Source organism: Apiospora marii (assembly GCF_038362585.1).
Source record: "Apiospora marii strain CBS 49790 chromosome Unknown utg000013l_segment0_segment0, whole genome shotgun sequence".
Lineage (NCBI taxonomy): Eukaryota > Fungi > Ascomycota > Sordariomycetes > Amphisphaeriales > Apiosporaceae > Apiospora > Apiospora marii.
The window spans coordinates 856,215-881,958 of record NW_027117384.1 but is presented as its reverse complement, the minus strand read 5'-3'; the positions used below and the strand labels follow the sequence as shown (position 1 = coordinate 881,958).

The 25,744-nt window shown below is 52.9% G+C and overlaps 5 protein-coding genes across 5 annotated transcripts; 3 read left to right on the top strand and 2 right to left on the bottom strand.

The window, feature by feature from the left end:
• Positions 1–1,110: 1,110 nt before the first annotated feature.
• PG985_015422 (uncharacterized protein) lies at positions 1,111–3,472 on the bottom strand (the record flags this gene model as incomplete). Its single annotated transcript, XM_066835188.1, has 5 exons — positions 1,111–1,279; positions 1,350–2,555; positions 2,941–3,044; positions 3,106–3,321; positions 3,401–3,472. 5 exons carry the CDS (start codon positions 3,470–3,472, stop codon positions 1,111–1,113), a joined length of 1,767 nt encoding a protein of 588 aa, XP_066676391.1.
• A 1,735-nt stretch (positions 3,473–5,207) lies between these two features.
• PG985_015421 (Inositol-1-4-5-trisphosphate 5-phosphatase 1) lies at positions 5,208–9,631 on the top strand (the record flags this gene model as incomplete). The annotated part of the gene is made up of 6 exons (XM_066835187.1): positions 5,208–7,132; positions 7,211–7,746; positions 7,796–7,905; positions 7,963–8,072; positions 8,128–8,974; positions 9,197–9,631. 6 exons carry the CDS (start codon positions 5,208–5,210, stop codon positions 9,629–9,631), a joined length of 3,963 nt encoding a protein of 1,320 aa, XP_066676390.1.
• Positions 9,632–19,067: 9,436 nt separating this feature from the next.
• On the top strand, positions 19,068–20,018 carry PG985_015420 (nuclear transcription factor Y subunit A-7; the record flags this gene model as incomplete). Its single annotated transcript, XM_066835186.1, has 1 exon — positions 19,068–20,018. One exon carries the CDS (start codon positions 19,068–19,070, stop codon positions 20,016–20,018), a length of 951 nt encoding a protein of 316 aa, XP_066676389.1.
• A 1,615-nt stretch (positions 20,019–21,633) lies between these two features.
• On the top strand, positions 21,634–22,183 carry PG985_015419 (uncharacterized protein; the record flags this gene model as incomplete). Its single annotated transcript, XM_066835185.1, has 4 exons — positions 21,634–21,647; positions 21,719–21,866; positions 21,935–22,037; positions 22,152–22,183. 4 exons carry the CDS (start codon positions 21,634–21,636, stop codon positions 22,181–22,183), a joined length of 297 nt encoding a protein of 98 aa, XP_066676388.1.
• A 704-nt stretch (positions 22,184–22,887) lies between these two features.
• On the bottom strand, positions 22,888–25,491 carry PG985_015418 (DNA repair metallo-beta-lactamase-domain-containing protein; the record flags this gene model as incomplete). The annotated part of the gene is made up of 1 exon (XM_066835184.1): positions 22,888–25,491. One exon carries the CDS (start codon positions 25,489–25,491, stop codon positions 22,888–22,890), a length of 2,604 nt encoding a protein of 867 aa, XP_066676387.1.
• Positions 25,492–25,744: the final 253 nt, after the last annotated feature.

Sequence of the window (25,744 nt, the reverse complement as noted above, 5' to 3'; positions counted from 1 at the left end):
TATCCCAGTATCCCGTCGCCGGCTCGCCTCAACGGAACATTTCATGACATAGTCTCAGGAGACCGTAGCAACAGTAGCTGGGACTATGGTGTAATATCTCTCAAATACCGCGGGCGTGATTGGCTCCTTGAACCAATTGGGGCTCCAGTCGTACTAATATCTGGACCCTGGCTGCCTGGGTCGCAAGCTGGAACAAACACCAAGTGGAACCACCAGCCGACTAAACAGGCAATCCGCTTTTTTCTTCTTCATCTTTCTGTTCGTTGACTAATGCCCGTCGAACAGACCCTGAAGAGAAGAAAAAAAAGTATGTAAAAGGCGAGAGATATAAAAAAAGATTGAAGGGTCGACGAGCGAGCTAGTGTCTGACTGACACCCGCACGCGCAGCCGCACGCTAGCACGTTCCCTCGGCGACTTCGGCATTTGCCTTAAGTAGTCTTCAACGTCCACTTGTGCCTGAAGAAGCACCCGCAACCCGCTTACTGGCGACAAGCCGGTCTCGGATTTGCATCTTGCTACACCCGCGTGCCCGATCCGAGAGCCGTCATGCTCACTTTGCTCTCTCTCGAGTCCTCTCGAGTCTCTCCGCCCTTCGGATTTACAGCGCATTCCGTCGGCCACCCAGGCTCGTTACGACATGCAATTTAGATATACTTTCTCTGCTGCCTTAGCATCGGCATTTGCCCTTTCTGACTCATTCCTCATACCTCACCGCACTCACTCGCCTCTTTCGGCTTCTGCTCGGGGCAGTGGCAAGTCTGATTTTGACCTAATCAAGGCGCCCTGGGCCCAATTACTTTTACATGGTATATCTGAACGGATTACGGCGGCTGGCATCACCCCCAGAGTCCCCTTCTGCCTCGGGTCCGTCTCATGTGGCAACCCTAAATCATGAAATAACAGAAGATACCTCCAACTCCCAATTTGTATTCCGCTCCCGACTTGGACCCAAATTATAGGGGCAATAGCGGTAGAGCTCGGCATCCACGATACACATGCTCAGCAAACAAACACAGAAACAGCAACGTCAACATGTTACGCGCGCCCAAGTTATGATACAAGCACGCCATGCCTTGGCATAGAGGGAGGCCCTGGTCCCGCCGAGTGCTCTAGTTGAACGATGCCGTCCCCTGGGCGTTGACGTCAGCCTCCCCGAAATATTCATAGTATCTTGGGTAACTGCCCTCCGCCTTTTGCCGAGTGGCATCGTCCATAGGAGCCTTGGCCGAACCGTTCTCCTTGAGAGATGGCTTGTCCAAAGTCGACACGGATTGCGGCCTATTTCACCAGTCAGTATCTATTGCCCTTCGCATCCAGTCTTCGTCCTCGGATGAGAAAGAGCACTTACCCAAACACCTCCCGATTAATAATGAGGAACTGCTTCATTGCATCCTTGCCGCCTCTTTCCTGCAAGTAGGTAAGATAAGTAAGGTAGAGGCCTTGCTTCGCGCCCGCTGAGATGCGGCTCGGGGCTCGGAGCGCCTCAAACAGTTGCTTCAGCCGCTCGGCATGTTCGGGCTCGTTCTCACTGCTCGTGGGCTGCTCCAGCTCAAATTCTAGCCACTTCTGCCAGAATAACCGGCTGTCTGCGTACCACTGCACGTTCTTGGCGAACACGGTGCGTGCCTCGTCTACAGACCCCTTGGATTTCCACAACAGGTTGGCCCACTGGGTCACGAGCACGGCCTTTGTGAAGATGTCGACATGAGGGGCATCGATCTGAGCCTTGTAGACTTCAATCGCGGCGTCCAGGCCGCTCTGTCGTCTCTGGAGATTGGCCCAAGAAATAATCGCCTCGACGCAATCCGGCAACTGCATCAAGATGGCCTCGTGGATGTCACGCGCGACGTCCGTGCGACCGCAGGACTCCTCAAAGTATGCGAACTCCAGTCGAATCCCAGGTCGGCTGATTGGCACAAACAGCGTTGCGGCCTTCATGTAGATATGGCGCACCTCTTCCTCCTTGCCCGGGTGTGACGCCATCCATTGGGCATATCGGAACCAGAACTCGTCGTAAAGCGCGCAGGTTACAACGCATCGCTCGTACAGGAACGTAGTCCGGGCGAAATCACCCTCGCTTTCTTCAAAGTCGAGGTACTTTCGCCAGTTGACCATCTGCGAATTCTCCAGCTCGGTGACGTGAAAGTAGGGGCGCTTGATTTCTGACTCGTAGGTCCACCGCTTTGTCGTCTCCTCTTGTGTCCGCTGGAATGTCTCGTAGTACATGCTATCGATTCGGGCGCGGATGTCGCGTTCCAGTTCCAACTCCGTCCTGGGCGGTGCGCCGAAAGCTGCCGGGTCAGCCTCTACTTCGGCTCGGAAGCGCGCAAGGGTATCGGCCGGCACCAACTCGGCCAATGGGCGACTGTGGGCTAGTTGGCGAAATCTCTCGAAGTACCTGGCGTATTGGTGCATGGGAATGTGGATGACGCGCTGCAAGATGGCAAAGATCTTGTCTTGCGCCTCTTGCCTTTCCTCGTATTCGATGTACTTGTCCCAGAAAGGGTGTGCTAGAAAGTCGAGGCCGACAGCCGCAGCAGCACGCTCGAAGAGCCTAGGGTATGGTTAGTCGTCCTTTTGCTCAATAGAAAGGGGCAGGAAGGGAGGGGCGGAAGGAGTGCAAATACAGAAAGGGGAAGTTTGTGTGTGTAACTGGTCCAATCCAAATCAATCAAGCCGAGATAGACGAAGTCATAGGATTACGACGAGAAAGCGACGTGTCAGAAAGGTGACAGTGTAAGAAACCAGAGCCTGGTGTTTTCTGTGAGAAAGTTCCAACATTTCCACGATGATTGTTGGTTTCCTCACCATCGATGACTATGCTAGCAGTCTTGGCAGAACCGTAGTGTTGGGGTTCAAAGTGGTGTTGTCTCGAACAAAGAGTTTCTCTGCTTGGTGGCATGGTTAAGAGGAAGGAAAAGCTCTCCGTTATTACTTACTCTCTCACGAGATGAGGCGTGTGGGTTGTCTCCATTTTGAAGGAGCAGTAGGAAGCCCAGAGGTCAACACAGTTGGTGATACTGGCGCACCCACGCTCGTAGATCTGTTCAGTATTGTCAGCAACGGCGCGGACCAAATAACGGGGGACTTGTGAAAAGACGAACCATCTCGGCAGACTCAGGGCCGGAAATGTTGAACTCGAGGTCGGCGTACTTTTTCCAGTAGCCGAAGAGTAGGGGAAACTTGAGCAGGAATCGATCGTAGGCATCGCGCAGCGTGGCAAGGGCTTGGGGACTCGAATTGCGATTGAGGCCGCCTTCTTGAGCTTCGCATGCTCTGATCAGCTTCTCCCAGGACTCGAAGTTATCGGTATCGGCATCCTGTATGCGGGTAGACAATTAGCTTATGCTGGGGATTCGCATCGAGGGACCGGCGCAGCTATGCAGCAAGACTACTCACCACCTCGGCACCAAGCTTCTTGATTTCAACATTGTCCTCGTCCGCCCCGGCAAACTGGTTGAAGTCTGCCATCTCTGCTGGCGCTTTAAATTGGTTTTACAGAACGAAGGGGTGCAGTTGGACACAGGTCGAGTGCAGGAGCAAAGATCTGCAGAGAGGTAGTTGGGGGAAACAAGGCTGAGAAGTGGTGGAAACACGCGCAAAGGTGAAAGGGAAGGAATGTGAAGTTAGGTTGCGGTCGAGGTAGATAAGAACGGCCAGGCGGTAGGTAGGATCAATGTACTGGATGTACCTATGGGCTCCAGGCGTAGCACAACGTGTAGCACAGCGAGTACAGCAGGCTGTAGGTTGCTAAGATTTGATGTGGGACCTTGTCTTGCAAGTGAACGTGGATTTTTCTGCGCGCTACTAGCGCAAGTGACGGCTGCGATGATGCAGGATCGGTCAGTCAGTCCCGAGTTCGTCACAGTGACAAGCTTCGATGGCAGTGGTTATGGGCAGAGTGCATCTACTAGTTGACCAATGTGTGTTTGTGCGACCGCCCGAGTACTGGAGATGTGACAGTATGTACAATGGGATGGCAAGGAACAACAGAGGGATGGCTGGAGGTATGGATGGATAGAGGATGGGATGATCTTCTGTCGTGGCGTTACCTGCAACTTGTAGAAATACTTTCTCTATTACTGGACGCTGGGGGGTGTGGACGAACTCTTTTTTTTTTTCTTCCTTTAGGTCGATCCAATGCGGCTCAAATGCCAGGACTACCTAGAACTGGGCGACCCAAGTGGTAAGCATTTGCTACATAGCGTCCTGCAGCTTATTGTGTGGCTGGGCCTGGGCGGGGGCAAGCAGCAAGAGAATTAATTGTTTCCCCACTCGGCCGCCTTCAGCCCTGGCAGTATTAAAATCAAGACTTGGAGGCCAGTTGAAGCCTTCTTCTTCTTTTACAAAACATGGCCGATGATGATACCCCATACAAAACAATATGATAGGAAGAGGATGAAGGCTCATTGAGCTTCGTGATCTCAAATCATTAATCTGAGGCCTTAAACTTCTTCTTTTCATTCGATAAATTCTCTCAGCAAAGCACGCACCAGCTCACTCTACCTCTCGCAGAGGAGGCACCAAGTGGTCAGCCTCCGAGCTTCTTGAGCACATTCCCACGTCCAGTTTCTTCTGCACAAAGACGCGTTGCCTTCTTCCACTGGGAACCCCAGACTGCCAGGCTCGTGTGCAACGTATTAACGGCATAAGCTTTGTGTGTCTTGAGCAGAGTTAAACTCGGTCAGTGCATGGCCATGGTCACTTGGTAATGAATATGCATGCATATCCCTCTGCTGGGGACATTGAAGCCTCTTGTACAAATGCACGAGCCAGGTGTTGTTGATACGCTGAAGACGTCCAGTCAACTGCGTAGAGAATATATTGAACTTGTCCTAAGAATGACATGGTTACGTTTATGTGTGTGTGTGTGTTATTCGGTATGGCGAGTTATTGCACCTCTGAAGTCCCAGGCCCGACAGGACCTGTTTCATGAATCCCTAACTGTAAAAATAGCGATGTTAGATCGCCCGTATCGATAAGGGGTGATACTGTGGGGCCCGGAATGACGTTGGAAAGCGCGTTGAGCATTGAGCGTGCATACACCTACCCAAGCCAGCACATTTCCGCCTTCTACTTCCTTCGTAGAGAGTTGCTGGTTGCGATCGCATTTGAATTCCCACCTCGGCATTTGTCAAGATTTGGTATGCCACCCCTATCCGTCGGCGCCTACCTGTCGGACCAGGTGTTGAGATAGTTTCTCGACATGGATCAGTATCCGAGAGCGGCAGCGCGGGATACGGTCGTGGGGCCTTCATCTGACAAGTCAAGCCAACTCCTCATCCGCGACTACCCTCATCGCGCCATCGCCATCGTCTCTTCCTCCCACGCCTTGATCTTCCGCTACAGTCCGACCACGAGCGAAGCGATTGCCAATGGGTCGCTGGTATCCGTCTCCTCCGCAAGGCCACGTGCTGGCAGCGAAGGCGCCATCTCCAAGTGCATGGTCGAGTTTACGCCGGCGTCTAAGAAGCTCCTGAACGATTTCCGACCCCTCACTCCCCGACCAATCTACGGCACTCTAGGCCTCATCACCATTGACCAAGATGTCTTCTTGTCCGTTGTTACCCAAGCGAACCGGGTGGCCTCGGTGCGACCCGGCGAGACGGTGGAAAGGATCGTGAACGTGGATTTCTTCTGTCTGAACAGCGCCGAATACGACAACGTTTACTCTCTCAACCCGTACGATAACGAACTTTCAGACGGCAACTCGCCCTATGGTCAAGACCTTGGGCGCAGGGAAGGGGAGATCCTGTACCCCTATCACGAGCTCCAGAAGCTCTTGAGTAATGGCAGCTTTTACTACAGCACCGATTTTGACTTGACAAACCGACTTCAAGACAGGCCGGTTGATTCTGCCACATTCGACATTGACAACTTCGACGATTCGTTTTTGTGGAATTCCTTCATGATCAGCCCCTTAGTTCAATTTCGATCCAGGCTTCTCGCCCATGAGCGCGAAGCCTTGGACGCATCCAGGATTCTGACCTCGGCGATACGAGGGTTCTGCACCACCATGACAATACCACAAACCGCGGCACCTTTAAGCACTGGGAAGACTGGCCTTCCGTCTTTCCTGACAGTGATATCCCGGTTATCCTGCAAGAGAGCAGGCACACGCTTCAACAGTCGAGGTATCGATGATGATGGCCACGTGGCCAACTTCGTCGAGAGTGAGACCATCTACTGGAGCCCCTCCGGAACCCTCTTTTCTTATGTCCAGGTCCGCGGATCTGTTCCGGTCTTTTGGGAGCAAAGTGCAGGTCTTATCCCAGGCCAGCAAAAAATAGCGATAACACGGTCTGCCGAAGGGTCGCAGCCTGCATTCAACAAGCACTTCGAGGACCTTGAGCAATCCTATGGTGCTGTCCATGTCGTCAATTTGCTGAGCGAGTCTAAGCCTGGAGAGGTTGAGCTCACGCAAAGATATCATTTTGGCGTGAACCACTGTTCGCTAAGTCGTCCCGATGAAAAACAGAATCGTGACCATACCCTTCTACGGGTTACAGATTATGATTTCCACGCGGAAACAAAGATGGGGTATGAAGCAGCGAAAGGGATCAGGAACTATATTGAACATTCTGCCGACGGATTCGCTTACTACCTCGCCGAAGAGATGAACGATGCGGGAGATGCTGTACAAGATCCTGCGGGGCGTAACAGAGTGGTTGTGGTCTTGCAGCAGGAGGGCGTCTTTCGCACCAATTGCCTTGACTGTCTTGATCGTACAAACTTGATCCAGACACTCATTTCGCAGCTGGCTTTCCAGTCGTTCCTGAATCACAGGACTGAATACGCGTCGTCGGATTTTTGGGTTCGCCACTCTACCTTGTGGGCAGACAATGGTGATGCATTGTCCCGGATTTATGCCGGCACAGGCGCTTTGAAGTCGTCCTTCACAAGACATGGCAAGATGTCGTTGGCTGGTGCCATCGCAGATGCGCGGAAGAGTGCAACCAGACTATACATAAACAACTTTGCCGATAAAGCACGACAAAACACCATTGATATGCTCCTGGGTAGACTGGTGGGCCAGTCTCCTGTGCATCTTTTTGACCCTATTAGCGATTACGTTTCGAACGAGTTAGGCAAGCGAGCTGCCGAGTTCTCCTCAACGGAAACCATCACCATGTGAGCCACTTGCCCTCCAAAAGTCACCAAAAGTTGTATGAGTACCCTTTTACCGAGTACTAACATGAATATTAATAGACTGGTTGGCACGTTCAATCTCAATGGCAAAACTGAAGGCATTAACGATGACCTCACGCCATGGTTGCATCCCGATGTATTGGGCTCAACTCAGCCCGAGATCGTCGCTGTGGGATTCCAAGAAATCGTTGAGCTGAGCGCCCAACAAATCATGAACAGCGATCCTACCCGAAAACAAGCATGGGAAAGAGCCATCAAGAAGAATTTGAATGGACATGCACAGCGAATAGGCGGCGAGAAGTATGTGTTGTTGCGGAGCGGTCAGCTTGTTGGCGCAGCTCTGTGCATATTCGTCAAGGTTTCGGTGCTATCCAAGATCAAAAACGTCGAAGGCAGCGTCAAGAAAACCGGTATGTCAGGCATTGCCGGGAACAAGGGCGCCGTGGCCATTCGGATGGAATATGCAAATACCCAATTATGCTTCGTTACTGCTCATCTGGCAGCTGGCTTTGCCAACTATGAGGAACGCAACCGGGACTACGCAACTATTAATCACGGGCTGCGTTTCCAAAGGAACAGAGGCATTGATGACCATGGTGAGAAACATGCCCTTCCCACCTTGAGCCGGCTTACTAACATGAACAGATACCGTCGTATGGCTTGGTGATTTTAATTACCGTATTGGCTTGAGCCATGAACGAGCCATGGAACTGGTTAGGCAGCAAGACTTGGCAAGGCTCTACGACAACGATCAGGTTAGTGACGGAGTCCCAGATCCGTATTAGGGTCTGCATCTGCTAACAAGATCGAAGTTGAACCTTCAAATGGTTGCCGGTCTAGCTTTCCCGTTCTATTCGGAGGCTAAAATCAACTTCATGCCGACTTACAAATTCGATATCGGAACTGACAGATACGATACTTCGTAAGTGAAGTTTGCGTTTAAGTGTATTGCCAAAGTATTCTGACGTTGTCTACAGTGAAAAGGCACGGATCCCGGCTTGGACCGATCGTATTCTACGAAAGGGTGCCAACATCAAGCAAGTGGCATATAACTCGGCTCCATTGCGATTTTCTGACCATCGGCCGGTGTACGCTGCCTATCAATGCATCGTCAATATCATTGATGAACCATTGAAGGAGAAGATCAGTCGCGGGCTGTATGATCGGCGCAAGGCCGAGGTTGGCCAGACCGGGACGAATCTGGAACTCGATGATTCAGATGACGAGGACCTCATCGGATATGATGCCATCGAACCGGGCCTTCCGCCTGCCAGCTCAGATCGCCAGCGATGGTGGTTGGAGAACGGGAAAATGGCACAGTCCTCGATCCAAGCTCCCAGGCCCGCTGACGGTGCTTCGTCGACGGTACTTAGTAAGACACGGCCGTCGAATCCTTTCGTTCCCAATGACGAGAACGAATGGGTTGATGTTCCCCGGGCAAATTCGCGGCTTGGCTCTTTCTCCAGCATCTCTAGCTCGCCATACGAGCACATTAATCATTCTACATTGTTGTCTACATCGGCGTCGAGTTCCACGCCTAGAAAGCTGCCTCCGCCGTATGAAGCTTCAGGTTTGCCTGCCAAGGTTGGACGTCTCAATCTCATGGATGAACCCATCCCCGGCCAAGGCCAAATGCATGAACCGCCGCCCCCTCCCCCTCCGAGACGTCAAGCAAGCAGCAATACGACGGGGACACCGGCCCGGGCGATCCCAATCAACCGGGAAAGCGCGAACACGCCCAAGCCTACCCCGCCGCCTCAACAGTCGCAGCCATTGTCCGCGGTACCGGCTCAGGTATCTGGGAAATCCAAAGCTCCACCGCCCGTAAGTACCTCATGAGTCGGCAAACTCCCCCTGAAAAGGCCTGGTCTATGGATCTAGGCCCGCACCAACTACCTTTTGGCGCTATGACACTTTAGGGGGCTTCTTCAGGTTGTAATGGACTTTGGTCTGATGCCGCCTGGGCGAAGCTGAGGCTCCCTCAACATGTTTATACACTTTCTTAGTTACCAAGTCCTGTCCCAATGCTAACACTATTATGCTCAGGTTGCCAAGAAGCCAGTACACCTCACCTCGCCCACCATGGGCACAGGATCTCAGGACCTTGGCCAATTCGATGAAGACGTGACTAGATTCAACATGCCCCGGCGGGCGAGCACTAATATTCAGAACTTGACGTCCAGGTTGGAGCACAGCAATTCCTCTAATCTGACAGGAGGTATGCAACGCCAAATGCCCGGTCTGAACCAGCCTCAAAGGTCAAACACCACCAAGACGGGCACCACTAGTTATGGACAAGGTGGGATCAGTGGAGGTGTCAACCTGCCAGGACTGGGGCACCGGAAACCAGTATTACCCGCACGCCCTGCTCAGCAAGAACCCGTGCAGGCATCCAAGCCCGTGAAAAGCTCGGCAGTTGATCTGCTGGGAGATGATGATGCTACCGAAATGAACGGGTGGGAGACTTTGAGACCCAGTTGAAGGAGAGAAGGGATGATCTTGATATATAGAGTACATTGTGGGATTAAATACCCAAGGGCGTTCGTTGGTTCACAGCTGGCGGCGCAGTAGGGGAAGGGGGTGCAACAGGGCCACGAGCTGGTCTACAATACCCGCTGCTAGAAAGCGATGGCATGAAATAGACACCTTTTTGAGATATTTCGGTCTTTTCTGGACTATCAGCTGGCAAGCCAAACCTGGTGTCCAGGTCGAGTGATTTGAGTTGTTGTTTGGCAACCTGCTTGTGCTCGTACTACTCTGGTAATTACTCCTCGGCTTCCCCAACATAGGTAACCAGCCAGCCAGCCTTTTTGTGCCCGGACAGGCTCCTTGGGCTTACCAAGCAACCGCCTTTGGCATCGAAGTGAAGTTCGTTGGTATTATCATTGTTCACACTCTTGCTCGTCACCCCTTTGGCCGCCACCATCGCCCTGCTGGGCTGGACAATTCGGGTTGTTGCAATATTCCTGCGTCAGCTGCCAGCGAAGATCCAAGGGCTTGGCTGGGGGGCAGTCTCTGTTCTTTCTCTTTGCCTTTTCGCATCTTTGCGTCACTCGCAGGTAGTCGTTGGTCTTGGGGTCGATGTAGCGGCAACCGCAGGCATAGAACTGGTCGCTATAATAACACATGGCTCCAAACTTATATGTATATATGTGTGATCGAATAGGATATGATAGGGTAGAACGGTGGGTGCATCGATTTCCACAGGTTCCTATTCCCTCGTTGCTTGGTTTCATTTGTTTCCTGCGCAGGCATGGGATTTCTTTAAGAGCGAAGTGGTGTGAGAGGGGGGGGGGTAAACTTTACTTGCCTGCACGCACTTGGTGGCAGAACAAGATTATCGCGGACAAAGCATGCAGGGCTAAACTATATGCACATAATCTGTAGTGGTATTTGCATCATCAAAGGCCTTTGTTGGAGCCGGGCAAGGTTCGAGCATGCCGTCATTCCCGTATTTGCTCCAGGCCAGTAACGACAATGAAACAGGCTTTGCCATGCTAACATTCCTACCATGTATTTCGCACTACAGCCAACCTTGTTAATTCCGGGGTATGGTTCATAAAATCAAAATGATATATCTAAGGATGATTTATACATGAGGCCAGGTATCAACCCAATACATTGTATCATGAAATATGCCTGGTTTTGGCTGAGAGGGTTGATATTACTACACAGCTGAAAACTTGCAAGAGGTGACGCCTGAGGCATAGCAACATCCATATATACTATCATCATATCGGGATGTTATAACCAAGGCTGACATTGGTTGCTATATCGCCATGTCTCGTAGAGTAACAGTGTCCAGGGCTTGTGGAATGAGTGTGGTCTACCACTTGTGGGTTCTACTATGTAGCCAACTGCTCGTGGACGTTACACGCCCTGAACAGTACCGCGGACAATGTATATATGAGCAACATCAGGTCAACATTGGACCATGGCAAGCAGAACTGACTCGGATAGACCACTTTATGAAATCGACTAGCACATGCAAATGGCTCTCGTTTTCCACGGAGGTGCGGCGCGACACTTTGTATGCCATATCCACCGTAGCGATCGAAAAACAGGTGTTGTATCTTCCAAGCGATGAGTTCCCTATCTGTTACTGGCACTCATCTTGACACAGTTCTCAAGCCACATAAATCAACAAAGGCATACTGGCGCATACATGCCTAGTATCTGAGTGGCATGGTCTCGAGTGTAGACAGCAGAGCCAAGGGCGTCCTCTGCAGACAATGGTGTTGACAGAGCACGCGGGATTACTACATAGGAAACAAATGAGCACTGATTTCAGTCATATTTTCATGTTAACTGGTTGAACATTGGTTGTTGAGCATTGCCTCAAGACATTAGGCGATTGTTTGAGAGATCGGGGGTCTAGATGACGAACCTGTGACGAAGGACGGCCGTTACCAGAAGACAACACTGTCACCTATGAGAGCAAGAGGAGCCCATGTTCCAACTAGAGAATAATCGTCGGCAAGGGGTTGTCGTACAAATCCAGACCCAAGACAGACACTTGAGCGTAAATTCACCATAACTTGGTATTTTTCAGGGGTCTCTACGAGGTATCAAGAAACTAAGCCAGTTGTTCTTATGTCATAGACAATCCGTCAACTTCTCTCGATCTGTAGCAACCTAGAATCGCGTGGACGAGGTTTTGGAGATAGGAAAACACTCTTTGCCACAAAGTGACTAAGTATTCGAATGCGGCCAACATCAGGATACGAGGGCCATGCACATGTCGCTCGACCTCATTTCGAGAAGCAGGCTGGTTTCCGGACGGACTCTGGATTCATAATCGGACTGATGCTCATCCTCATTCAACCCAGACGCCCAACCATATCGTATACGTGTTACTACGTAGGTCCTGCGACGGGCCAACCATACCTGACAAATGGACTTTCTGTTTTCACGAAACAGTACATATTTGTCGTCAAGGTCGCATGTCTTCCAATGAAACACCCCTGTGAAGAGCTGGGCACCTAATCGTCAAAACGAACCCGGCTCGTGACGATGTAGAATGGCTCTACACTGATGATTTCCGGGTCTGTTCTCGTGACGGCGCCGTAGCCAGGGCCCCATCACAGCGGCTGAACAAAGTGATGACACTTCTGGTGTGACGAGGCCACAATCTGCGATAGTACACGGGGGTGTTACCTGCTTCAGCATCTCGGCGGTATTTAGCAAATCACCCATTAGTTAGGCGATGCCTCATTTCCGCGACAGACGGGTTGGCATCAGGTGGCTGAGAATCCATCACAGTACTCCATCGGGCGATTCGATCGACCACACCAACCCGTTATCCTTTGCCGGGTTTACCTTGGCTTCCAGATGCACTGCAAGAGCTGAGCGGCTATCCACGTGTTGACATGTAGGTCTCATCACTAATCTGGAACACCTATCCTCTCCGCCGACGGTGCGGTGCGGCAAAAGCAAATAAGCAGATGCGGAGAGAATTGTCTGGATGGGCCAAGGACTGGGATATACCACTATCACTTACCAAAAGTCGCCCCAAAGCGGCGAGAAGCGTCAGCCTGGAGCTACCCAAACAGTTTATTTCCCGTTAGCCGCCAGTCACCGAGGAATGGACTTTGGCAGGCGTGCAGGATAGAGTTATGATAGTAGGATTGGCGTTGGAACTAAGTGGGAAGCATGGGGAGGATGTGAGACCGAATGAGAAAACAGAATGGCTTCTCTGGGCGCTGATTGGCCCGGAATTCTCGACCTCGTTTGGAGGTGGACGACGACGATCAATGACAGCTATGTTGCACTGTCCAGTGTCCACGGGATGCCAAATGCGCAGCCGGCACATGACTTTGAATTTGCAGAACGACTGTGCCTTTGGCAATCCCAGATTCCTAGGGGTTTGGAAAGACCACTTAGACCTGAGGGGCAAATAGACGTAACTCTGTTGATGGGGATGGACAGGCATGGAGTAAATAGAATGGGCCAGTCAGCACGCAGGCCACGCAAAGCCCGTGTTGCCAGGGAAGTAAGCCGATGAGGGAGGCCAACGACATGGATTGATCGCATCTCTCTCCATTGTCTGGTCTGGATATCGCACATGGCGACCTCAGCATCAGCCAACCAAGCCCACCCCTGCTCAGACCATGTCGCCATGGGGGCCTCTGTTTTGAGATCTCCAATCGACCATGTACCTATCCTGGCAGAACTCCTCACCCTGGGCGCTGGGCACTGGGCTCTGGGTGCTGGGCTCCGGGGCTGCCTTGCGATGCAACAAAACGACACACGGACGACGGCGGCATGATTGGAGCACAGGCCTTAGGTTTCAACACCAGAATGTTTCAAAAGAGGCTGCGAGGAACTGCTCTGTATCGACGGAAAATCCAACGAATAGTCAACCACTCACGGGCTGCTGCATTCCACTCGTTCTCGTGAATTCTCGTCCACTCGATTTTTTTTTTTGGACGCACCCGCGGCAAAGATCTCAATAAGTCCCAACTACGGGTGAGTCCAAGCTTCCCTCTCTTAGATCTGAGGAAACATCCCCCATCCCATCATCAAACCATTGGGTCCGTCCCGTCGACTGGAGACCTGCATTCCCTAGCGATGCACGTTCCGCGTGGGTTGACGACGTCCGACCAACCCAAATCCCATCACTTTGAGCTTGAGGTCGAGCACGCACTGCATGTCTTGTTACACCGACTTTTCAGGAAACTCTGTGACCATGTCAAGGAAATAAATTCGCCTCCAGCCGGTCGTGTTGACTGTTGGTCCCGTCTCACCACCCTCACCGTCAGAATGATGCGCTCCACGGCTCCCTAAACCGAGTGAAGACGGCAAAACACGCTCTGCTGCCTTCCCCCCTCCTCTCCGCACCATGTACCACACAGTGCATTATACAGGCGCCTTTCGAAAATGATGTCACATGATGATTGTTGCCTCGCACAGCTCTCTGCCGTACAGATATGTACGGTTCGCTGATAACTGCCCAAAGACCAACATCACTCGACCGGATCCTTAAGCGAGCCGTAAAGTGCCCGATTTAGCCCGATGACCCAAAACCCAAGCGGGTGGTTACTGTCTGCACGCACTGTTAGCCTTCTGACTTCTGACTCTGATTTTTTCTGGAGCGCAGGTAGCCAGGCTCCCAGGCCAGGCCGCCAAGTCCCGACCTCCCCCGCAGTATTGCGATTTTATCGTATCGCATCGAGCACCTTCACTTTCTGCACGGTGTACTTGTCGACCCAGGCTACTACGACTTCAGTAGCTCAGTCGATCTAAAATTAGGATTGATTGCTTCGTGTCACGCCAAAACGCCATCTCCTCCATAGCCTGACAGCTGGATCAACCGTGGGAGGGGGATCAGCGATCACGTACAGTATGTTCTGTCATATTCACTATTTCTTGTTTCTCCCCGGTTTCGTTTCTACGGCCACGCATCTCATGGGAAACAAAGAAGATCAAGACACCAAGGCAAACAAGCGTTTGAGATTGGAAGCGGTCAATGCCGGCACCTCTGTGCATGGCTTGCCATCTACCTACCTATGTAAAGCAGACCGAGGCACATCGGATTGGCTACGTGTTTAATAGCTTACCTATTATTAACGCTTCGAATGTCCCGACGCGCCAGAGAACTGTCGACGCAGTTGTGGTTTGGTCTTTAGGCTGTGGCCTGGCTGTGACGACCTTCTCGCCCGTTCGGTCTCGGAGTACCCTGCCCACCGAAACCACCCCTGTCTGTCCTTCAACCCCCTCCCCCACCCGAGGGATAGAACCTCGAGCTACTGCCTCGAGCTCCTGCCTTTCTCGTGACAAGGCACATCTTGCAAGCGCCTTGCCACAGCTCGCTAGCACAAGCACGTGTGCTTAGCTTGGGACGGTTCGAACTGGTGCCCGTTGGCAGGTTGGATCAGCTACTGTGACGAGCTTCTAGGCTAACTAACAAGCCTGGCGGGCAAGTGTGGGCAAAGAGGCAGAGCTGACCCTCACTCTGGAACCCAGCCACCGCTTTGCAGCAGCGCGACAAGACACCGCTCATTACGAAACCATCAACCCACACGACAAGAAGAATTTTAAAAAATTCAAAGAAATAGAAAAAAAGGCTAGTCTCGCATCCTCAAGAGCTTCTTGGCCAGTACGAATCGGCGGAAGCGTGAGTCTGCTGCAGCAGGGGAAATGCGTCGCGACAAGCAGCAGCTAGCTGTATAAACAGAGAAAGAAAGATATACAGATACAGGTACTGTGCGCATTAGAAGCGGTTGACTGTGATTAGCCGCCAAGGTGGTTGGTCTTCCTGGTTGTCATCAAATTGATTGATAAATCAGGTACGTATTTACATACATTTTCCTTGTAGCGCCTGGAGTTGCTGCAACCTTGAACAGCATCGAACCAGGGTCTTTTCACCCAGTGCTGTCAGCAGTACCGCCTGTCACAGAGCCGAAGCGTCCGCCCGCCCGCCCGGTTCCTGTTCTTGTTCTCGTTCTTCTTGTTCTCGTCTTTCTCTTCGGGGCTGGGTTGCTGTCTGACATGAAATTGAAATGAAAAGTTCGCAGAGAAATATTGAGCCTTTGCAGCAGCCAATCCAATTAATCAATACTTCAACCTACATATTGAAGGTATTCCATGTATCTGGCCAGCACCTCCCCTAGGGTACCTAGGCAAGGTACTTTTTGATTGGTAGGTAGGTACTCCGTACATCACGTCTGGTCGATTTTCCCATTTGATGTTCAAGCACCAAACTGCATCCCAGCCTAGTGGATCAGGAAACTGGGCAGCAAAAGAGTCAGTCAGAACCAGAACTAGAAACAAGTGGGATCGGCCCTTACACAATTTTTTTTCTTCCTTTTCGGCCCCTGCTTTCCTGCGCCTGCTCTGCTGTCCAGTACTGTCCACGTCCCCTCTGAAATCTGGCTGGATGGAGCTCTGACCTGATTAGTCACACTCTGCAAGGTGCGCCCCATCAAAAAACCCTCGTGGATTTTCCCATTTCTACTCGGCATCGCCCAATTCCTGCCAACCAATCCCCTCTTCTCTTTGGTCCACAACGGCCAAAATTCATCGAATCAATTGTCTTTCTTGCCCGAACAGACCAAACAAGCAGGCCCAAAACCACCGACACATTCCAACCACTATCTACGCACAGTTCGTCTCTTGATTGTCAAATCACAAAGAGTCTCTGGCAACACTATACTGCCCTTCCCGTCCTCGCTAAACTGACTTACCCGTCTCCGCATTCGACTCGCGAATCGCAGTCCTCCTCCAAGCCTTTCTGCATTCTGATTCGATCCCGCCAAACAGGTTCAACTCAGGAACCGCAGCCTCAACTCAATCAAAAAATCTACACGCGCTGTGAGGTAGCTAGGTAGAGGAAGCAAAAGCTTAAGCTGCCGCCGCCAGACAGCCATAGGTTTTTCCTGCTTGCGCCCGCCCCTCTCATTGGTGCGCAATCGACCCGAAAGTGTCTTGCGTCCTGCTTTGTGCGAGCGCGCGCCTTGCAACTTTTTTTTTTCGACACCGCTACTACCTACGTCTTTCGACACTGGCAGAGCGCGTCTCTACTCCCTCATTTTCTCTTTCTCACTCTTCCCTTCCTCTCGTCTGACACAGCGCGCGCGACATTCCGCCGCACAAGCTACTCAGGTGCGCCAACGTCGTCCTATCTTGCCAGCAGCTGGAGACTACCACGCACTTTGGTGCTCTCTTTCGCTGCACTGTACCACCCTGCCTGTTGAGTGGCTGCGCTTCAATTCAAGAAGCCCCATTCAATAGCAAACCAGCCAGTCAGAGAGCTTGCGCAAAACTCAGACACTGAGCAGCCGCCTATTCAGCAAATCAACGGCCTGCTCGCCCGCCAAAACCATCGACCCAATTGCCAATTCCTATCAAAGCCTATCATCGTCGCCAGGAGCATTCTCACCATCTCCATTGGCCCCGATACTCGTCAGGTGACAGGGTCTACCTGCGGATATCAGTTGACATTGTTGTCTGCCCTTCAATCAGAGTGCCTCCAGAGCACTGCCGTTGTTGTTGTCGCCTCAGAGCCGGGTTTCAGCTCTCCCCGGAGCCCCTCCAACGCGCGAGTCTTACGCGACCTGAGTAAGTGGTGTACTGTACATGTTAGTCCCTTCCCACCTTTTTTCTCTATTTCCTTTGTCCTGCCCTGCCTGCACAAGCCAAAGTGGCCGGGCCCGAGCCGCCAGCTGTACCCGATGGATGTATAAGTGCCCCTAGCTATTGCTGAAGCGGGCATTACGTCCTCGTTGGCTTGCTTACATGCCTACTTAATGCACCATCTGTCCGACGTTGGCTGCAAGATGCAGCCCGTCAGCAGCACCATATGTCGCTGGCTATATTTTGCCAACAACTCCTCTTTCTGACCAGACATATGAAACGCGGTTCACTGACTTTGCATGATAAAGAATCAGCAACTCACCTTCCCGTCTAATCCCATCGGAATATCCAGGCGTGTTGTGTTGTTGGCCGGTTCCCAACGGCGTGGTACTCTGGACCAAATAGGTGTGTGGCTCACTTCCTTTTTCAAATCTCTTACACCACCCCCCTCCCCAAACCCTGTCCCGTTTTCCCATCTGCAACGATACATCTGCCTGCCACCAGTTCATGACTTAAAGCGGGCATGGCATCGGAAACCGGTGCGCTCTCACCTGCTAGCAAGGACCTGCCCATCTGCCCAGCACACCACCACCACTCCATTTCATCCCATCTTGTGTAGCCTGTCTTCGGGCCTTTCCTATTCTCTCTCCCTCGTCCCTTTTCGCACACACCTTCTCCACGTTGGAGTGGATGGTTAGTGCCTCCACTTATGTTCCCAAACCAACGTTGTGGCATGCGCGTCGCATGTGTTTCTGGGAGCTGCATGTTCGGCGGCATCAAACCGCCTGCCGTTTGTTTCTCCGTCTTCGTCGCCAGGACGGCGGAACGAAGTGCACACTGCTAGATAGCTTGACAGATGTATTCTTTTCCCCTTCTTGGTTGGGCTCTGAGTTGGAGTGCTAGGCACACCCTCTCGAAACTGCCTTGCGCCGCCACCGGTCAAGGCTGGCAGGTTTTCCTGTCGCTCGTTTCTGATCGCTGAGCTGGTCAAATGGAGTGGGGCCGTAGCTCGTGCATATTCCGTCATGCATGCCAGCGCATCAAGTGGTGGCCCAAGGCGCGAAATGAGCAACTGGCCACCCATCCAAGTCTTGCGCATCATTCGAAAAACCCCCCCATCTTATACTTAACGTAACGGTTCTAATGCTTTTGGTTGGACAGGCCCCGCCGTCATATAGTCCAGTATTACGGAGAGAGAAGAATTCTGGGGAAACTTCCGCTCAAGCTGTTTCGTCAGGACTATCGACTTTTTCGCACATTACATTTGATAGGCACATCGTCTGTCTCTGGACGACAGCCCCATCCTTTGACAAGTCCACGCGTGGCTGTTATACTGCAGCCCGGCTTGCTCTTTTCTGACTTCCCACCTCCGAAGCAACCATCGCTCAGCCACAGACACACACACGCACACACTTTCGCCCCGCGTCAGGTCTGAAGCTATCTAAATCACATCGCCTCTTGCATATGCCGTGGACCGGAGACTTGCGCTGTGCACCTACCACATCGACGACTGCCAGCTCATCCACGCATATCTAATAGATTGGGTGCACATCTCGCCCACTCGCGGCTACCTAAGTGACTGTGCCCAACTGCAGCCATCCTTCGGGACCTTTCTTCTATCTGAAGAACGACGTCAATCTCCAGTTTTGCAGTTTTGCCTTTGCGACTGCACAGATACCGTCGTGCACGTACGCAGCTTATTAGTTCCCACGCACATTCAGCCCTCAACCCTGTAAACTTGGTGGGCCGGTTGATTCTATCTGTATAACGCGACAAAAGACATCAACCCTTGGTCTGGTATCACGCACATCCCCGTCGCCCGTTGCGCCATCCGTTTTCAAGAATGATGGACTACGCCCAATATCAGCAACCCCAGTCGGCGCACTCACAAGGACACATCCAATCCGGTTACACAAATACAACAGGCGGAAATACCATCACATCTCCGACCAGTCATACCATACCCCATCACGGCGTTCAGTCGTCTCCCATCCTCCCCAACCAGCACCAGCCAGCCACTTCTGGCCAGAACCACAGCATGTATCAAACGCAGTACAGTGTTCCCCAGCAGAACATGCATTATGTCCCCGGCATACAGGCCGCGGCAATGGCCGCCACTGCCGCCGCCGCTGGGGGCACGGGGTACAGCAACTACATGCCCTCGGATCCAAGCCTGCCACAGACGTCACCAAGGATGGGGTCTGGGGTGGGCAACAAGAAGGACGGCGTCGGACCGCGGTCGCCACAACAGATGAGTCAAATGCCATCAGGACGCCGTCTGAGTCAAGTTACGAGCCCAGGTCTGCCGAATGCGCCCATGTTGAACCACAACGCGCGCTCTACAGTACCACAGCCTCCCATGCCCCCTGCGCAGGCCATGCCGCCCCCTCAATCACCTGAAGTGGCGACTGGCGCTGAAGAGTCGCCCCTCTACGTGAACGCCAAGCAATTCCATCGCATCCTGAAGAGACGAGTGGCCCGACAGCGGCTGGAGGAGGCACTGCGTTTGACCAGCAAAGGCCGGAAGCCCTACCTCCACGAATCAAGACACAACCACGCCATGCGCAGACCTCGCGGCCCCGGCGGTCGCTTCCTGACTGCAGACGAGGTGGCCGAGATCGAGAAGGGCAAGGGTGACGGCAAGACGGATGAGCAGGCCGTGGCCGACGTGTTGGCCAAGGCAGGCACGAAAAGGAAATCGGAAGCTAGCCTCGGGCAGCCCCATAAGAAGGCGAAGTTGGAGACGGAGAGCCCAGAGGACGAAGAGGAGGAGGATGCCGAAGACGACAGCTAGAAGCGGTCTGCTGGCGGCAAGGGAGCGAACCGCAGGAATCCTGTTGGTTCACGTTATGAGTCACGACGTTTCTGATTCGAGCCAGGATATATTTTCTCTGTGCATCCGCAACGATGGTGGTGGGGGAGTCCTTGTGTTTCTAGGGAAGCGTAGCGCTGCGTTTGAGACTGCTTTTAATGGACAGGTTGGGGCGAGTTACCAAAAGACCCCCCGCAAGGGGGCTCTCTCGCAATATTTGCCAAAGGATGCATTATGATAGGGAGCGCCAGGACGTTCGCTCTCGAAGGCTTTCCTAAACATTTCCACCATCGCCCACGCGATACGGGGTTTCATTTTCTTCTCTTTACTTTTCTTCTTTTCTTTTCCGTCTTGCTTTGTTTTCTTTCTTATCATTCTCGTCTCGTTCATTCTCCCTGCACCGCACCGCACATTGATGCGTTTGCATGGGAGGGCGTACTCGGCCGGAAAGGGAAGGACCCCCCCGGCGGCCTTTTGGGAATCTTTTATTCAGGAATGGAAATGTGGAGGGATACGAATGAGATGAAAGGAAGGATACCCCACTTTGCTGTAGCTTGCGCGACTTCTTATTCTTTTCATGTCCAGTATTTGAGATGGTATAAGGGAGGCAGGCTTGTTTTTTATCACCTCTTTCTTTTGACCGCAGTCTTTCTCATGTCCCCCGTACTAAGGCCTCGGCTTACATTACAAGTGCACACACTCTACATAGTATGGATGGCATAGGCTAGATGTGAAAGAGGCGACTTGGCTTGGAAGAAATGATGATGGCCAAAAATACAAATATACACACAAACAGCACACACACACACCAAAGCACAACAAACAGCCCAAACAGCCAACAGCAGAAAGGCAGGCACAAGACACAATCACAGACAGAGACGACAGTCTACCCCCGGGCCATTACCTAAATTGGAAATGCAAGTGGTAGCAGAGGTAGCATGATTCGTTGGATCTTTGGCAAAGAGGTATCGACTCAGGTTAGAACCTTGTATCCAATCATTTGATGGGCTCCCGACCGGGACCATCGAATTGGGCCGGATGGAGTCCCGGATTCAAATACATCAGATCAGATCAATTGCAACCAATCTAGCGGGAACACCCTCCCCTCTCCCTCCCCTCTCTACTTCACTTAAACTTGACTCTTCTGTTTGGCGAAGCTTTTGATGTTCGTGACCTGTCAGGCGGTGAGTGAGTGTTGATTTAGTTAATCGTGTGAATATATTGAGATGCAGATCAGTATCTAAAACTAAAACTCGTATGTGAATGCAATCACTTTTGTCCATATTGATTGGTTGTAGGATTGATGTAGTAATCAGCGCCTTCCGTTCAACTCTGAAGTTGTAGGCGGCAGTATTAAGTGTAAGCGGGTCAGGCCAGATCACGTGACGCTGCTAGGGAACCACTGATGGGCTCAATTAAGCTTGTGCCACTCACCAATCCGTCTCCCGATGGCATCAAACATCGCCAAGGGAACCACAAAGAGCCGCTGCCACTCCATGACCACCACCCACGCCCGGAGTTGCTGTTGTTGCTGTTGACGACCACTTTAGATTTTCTGGTTTTCCTTGCCAATTCTGCTCCGCCCCAAAACGCCAACATGCTTTTCTTCAGGTAAGCAAGCCAGCAACCCGCCAAACCAGCGATATCAGGAAAAAGAATGACGTCTGACGTGCCTGCTCCAGCTTCTTCAAGACCCTCATCGACAATGAGGTCACCGTCGAGCTCAAGAATGATATCCAGATCCGGGGGACCCTGAAGAGCGTCGACCAGTACCTCAACATCAAGCTCGATGATATCCAGGTCCTCGAGGAGCTCAAGTACCCTCACTTGGTATGTCCGTCGGTGGTTTGGAGAGGGGATGAGTGTAATTTCAGGGCTAACGACGCTGCAACCACCAGAGCTCGGTCAAGAACGTCTTCATCCGCGGCTCTGTCGTGAGATATGTCCACCTGCCCCACAGCGCGGTTGACGTCACGTTACTCGAGGATGCCACACGGCGAGGTAAGTTCTAACCTGACAAAAGGGCATTTTCTGCCGAGCTCTATGTTTCTCATTGCTTGGCTGCTGCTCATGCTTCCACCGGATCTGTATACTGACTGACATACCCCCCTCCAGAGGCTGCCAACCAGGCTGCCAAGGCGAAGTGAGGAAGTGAGCTCTCGCGCAGCTAGCTGGAAAGGTCTCTTTTCACACAAGCCGATGATGTAAGGGGCCCCGGAATTTCCCATGATTGCCCAGTCCCTCATATGAGACTCGTGGTCCCCAAAAGGTGACATCAGTACCCCCTAGGGAAGACGAGATAGAGCGAGGGAGGGCTGAGCGCCTGATGAGAGCCGAGAGATGAGTTGACGGGTTGAAGACCAAAACCGGTTCACCTGACATAGGAGGATTTGGTCTGGATCTACGAGCCCTCGAATTGACTTGGGAAGGGACAGTAGATTAGTTGGGCGCAACCCTGTGCTCCGGAACCGAGTTCCATCGGGAAAGAGGAATATACCCGCATCTATGATGACTGACATATCAATCTTCTCTCTTGGCCATGAAGTCGCCAAAATGACCACAAACTAAAGCTCGTTTACTGTAATGAGACGTTAGGCGAGAAGTAGACGTGATCCATCCGGCAAGTAACCTAAGATACACGGAGTCTATTGTACTCGCTCCGTCACATTGTCAAGTATGTTTAAAACTCCCAGCGGACCAACCGGGCAACTGGTCCGATATCAAGGTGTCGCAATACGGTGTTAAATGTATCCAAGTATATAACAATAGGCTCCCTGAATTATTATACAATCTGACTGTTACATTCGTAATTCATGACATGGAATATTTATCCTATACACAGAATGGTATCCTACCAGCTAACCCAACCGCCCTTGCCGCCATCCTTGGCCCCCCAAAGTTCGTCTTCATCTACACCCTTGCGCCTACTACCTTCTCCGTCTTCTTCTTCTTCCGCCTCCTCAGCCAGGACCTTGACGATGCCGCCCCGGCGCCTCTCGGCGATCCAGCGATCGAGCCAGCCCTTCATGCGCTTGCGGCTGGCCTCGCTGCCGACGTTGACCGTGGGCACGACCTTGTCGATGCGCAGGGCCATGGTGAAGAGGGCGAGCTCGCGGAAGCTCGAGTGCTCCGAGTAGGGCACGCCGAAGCACATGGCCTCGCGGGTGCTGCCGCGCTGGGCCGCAAAGTCGCGGGGGCCGAAGCGGGTGCGCCAGGCCGGCCCGTGCAGGACCTGCGTCGTCGGCACCGACGACGGCTGCACGTTGACGCTGACGCTGCGGGCCGTCGACGTCGGGGACCGGAAGTTCCAGCCGCTCGGCCGGAAGCCCACGATGCGGCTGAAGTGCGGCTTGTAGCCGTTGAGGTACTCCTGCAGCGTCTCGGCCCGGATCTCCATGAGCATCTGCATGTGCACCTGGGCCTCGCGCGGGTCGGTCGTGAGCAGCGCCGTGAGCTCCGGGTCGCCTAGCTGCTTGATGATTTTGATCTTGGAGGCCGACGCAAATATCTTGGTGTTGAGAGCCTGGGCAATGGCCTTGCAGATGCGCTCCTTGCCTATCGAATAGGTGCCGCAGATGACCAGGAGGCGGTGTTTGGGGTTGGCCTTCGTGCCGTCTTTCCCTTTACCGTCGGAAGCTTCGTTGCCCGCCGAGTCCTTGGTGAAGAAATTGCTGACCGAGGTGCTCCCCTTGGGCCCCTTGAGGGCCTCGAATGCATCATCCGTCGCATTCGGGTCCCCCGAGATCGTCTTACAGAATTCCGCACAGGCACTGATGACCATTTCCTGGGGCGGGAAAGAGTAACGAGGGTTGAGGTAGGTGGTGTCGAGATAACATATGTCGATCTTCTGTTGCCTCGTCTTGCCAGAGATCGAGTCTACCACATCGGGCTTCAACAGGGGGTGCGCAATGTGAGCCTGGCAGGCACGGAAATCCCCGCAGTGTAGAATACGTTGCGTCTTTGGAGGCGAGCCTTTAGCAGTTCCCAGGGCCTTCTCAAAGAGAAACAAGGAGCTTCCAGGGCAATGGTTGGCTGGTATCATGGTGACAGTGACGCCTTCCGTGCCGGGTATTTCCACCTTCTCGTCAAACTCGAGTTCAACCACCCACATTGCAGACGTCCGGAGCTGATTCTTCACCAAGCTGCCTGTCACCTTGCTGCAGTAGATTGGACCGTGTGACCAACTTGCCGTCAGTCCGATGTAGTGATCGCTGTGGAAATGGCTGAGGAAGTAGGCGTTGCATCCCTTGACAGCCCCATACCGGAACGCGTCCACGCAGATGAAGAAGCCCGGCATGATCTTGTAAAAGGGGCAGGTCCGTTGGTAGGCGGGTTTCCCGCGCGAGGCCGTCTCAGTAGCGGCAGCCGAGGCCCAAGCCTCGTCTTCGGCGTGGGTTGACATTAGCTTACTGAAGGCGGACGTCGGCTGGTTCGCCGGTTTGCTGCCCAACTCGATCGGATTCGCCTGCCCTGGCCTTGGCACAGCAGCCCGAGAGAAGCGTTTGCTGACATCGGAAGATTCGACGCTGGGTTCTGGCGGGGGTTTAGCTGGCGGCTTCGGCGGTGGTAAGGGGTTGCCATCAAGACACGCATTGACATGCACAGAGGCATGCTCCGCCGTCATCCCGGCGAGGCTGGCGTTGCACAGAGGGCAGCTTGCTGTCATATCTCCCTCGTCGGGCGGCGGGTCCATGGCATCTTCGGCCTCGAGACGGGCCTGCTCCTGCATGTAGCGCATGGCGCGGTATTCCTCGCCGTCGTCCAGTTCGTCGTCAAACAAGGCCTCCATCTCATCCATGTCATTGAAGTCGTCATACACCGAGTCCTCGGTCTTGATCCGAGGAGCGTCGGGCACGACTGCACAACTCTCGTCCCTTAGCAATGCGGATCTGGGGGGTATTTGCGGCGCGGTGTCTTCCTCTAACCTTGTCATCCCCGGTGAATCCGCTGGGGTCTCTTCTTTCGTCGGGCTCTCGACGGCCGATTCCGATTCGCTGTCCGAGTCGTCCAGGAAGGGGCCCTTCTTTGCCTTTGTCCTCTTGACCCTCTTCTGCGATGTCGAGGTTGCCCCGTCTGTATTGGTTGTCGCTGGAGCATCATTCTCGTCGCCGTCGCAATCCAATTTGCGCCGTTTTAACGAGCCGACATCCTCGTTGAATCTGGACTCGGACGAGGGGCCGACTTCGGGCGCGAGGTGGTGGATGCCGTCGACTGCCGGCTCGTCGAGTTTCGGGCGCGGCGGCGAAGAGGCGGCGGCAGCACCCCCCACCGAGGGGTCGCCTATGAAAAGCGGCTCCTCAACATCGACCTTCTTGAAGAAATTCAGAATGTTGCCATTGGGAGGCAGTTTCTGTTTCGAAGCCGACGTCTTTGCGCCGGGTTTGGGAGGGCCAAAGTTGAGCTTGGACTGGCGGGGCGTTGCTGGTTTGGCCCTCGCCGTCTTAGCTGGGGGCATGTTTGGCTATCGGCAGCCTGGCACTCGTTTCTTTGGTGGTTTCTTCTCGACTTTTACGATAACTCCAAATCATGCTGTGAAAGTGCTATACCTTGCCAAGCGATTCCTTGAACGATCGATACGTGAGGGCAGGTAGGGTAGGTGGTGTAGGCAAAGAAGAATAGGTAAGTTAGGGTGGCAAAGGCTCCATTACGCTCACAATTGTACCTAGCAATGCAGTAGGGAACCCCCACTAACTCAACTTACTCCAGGC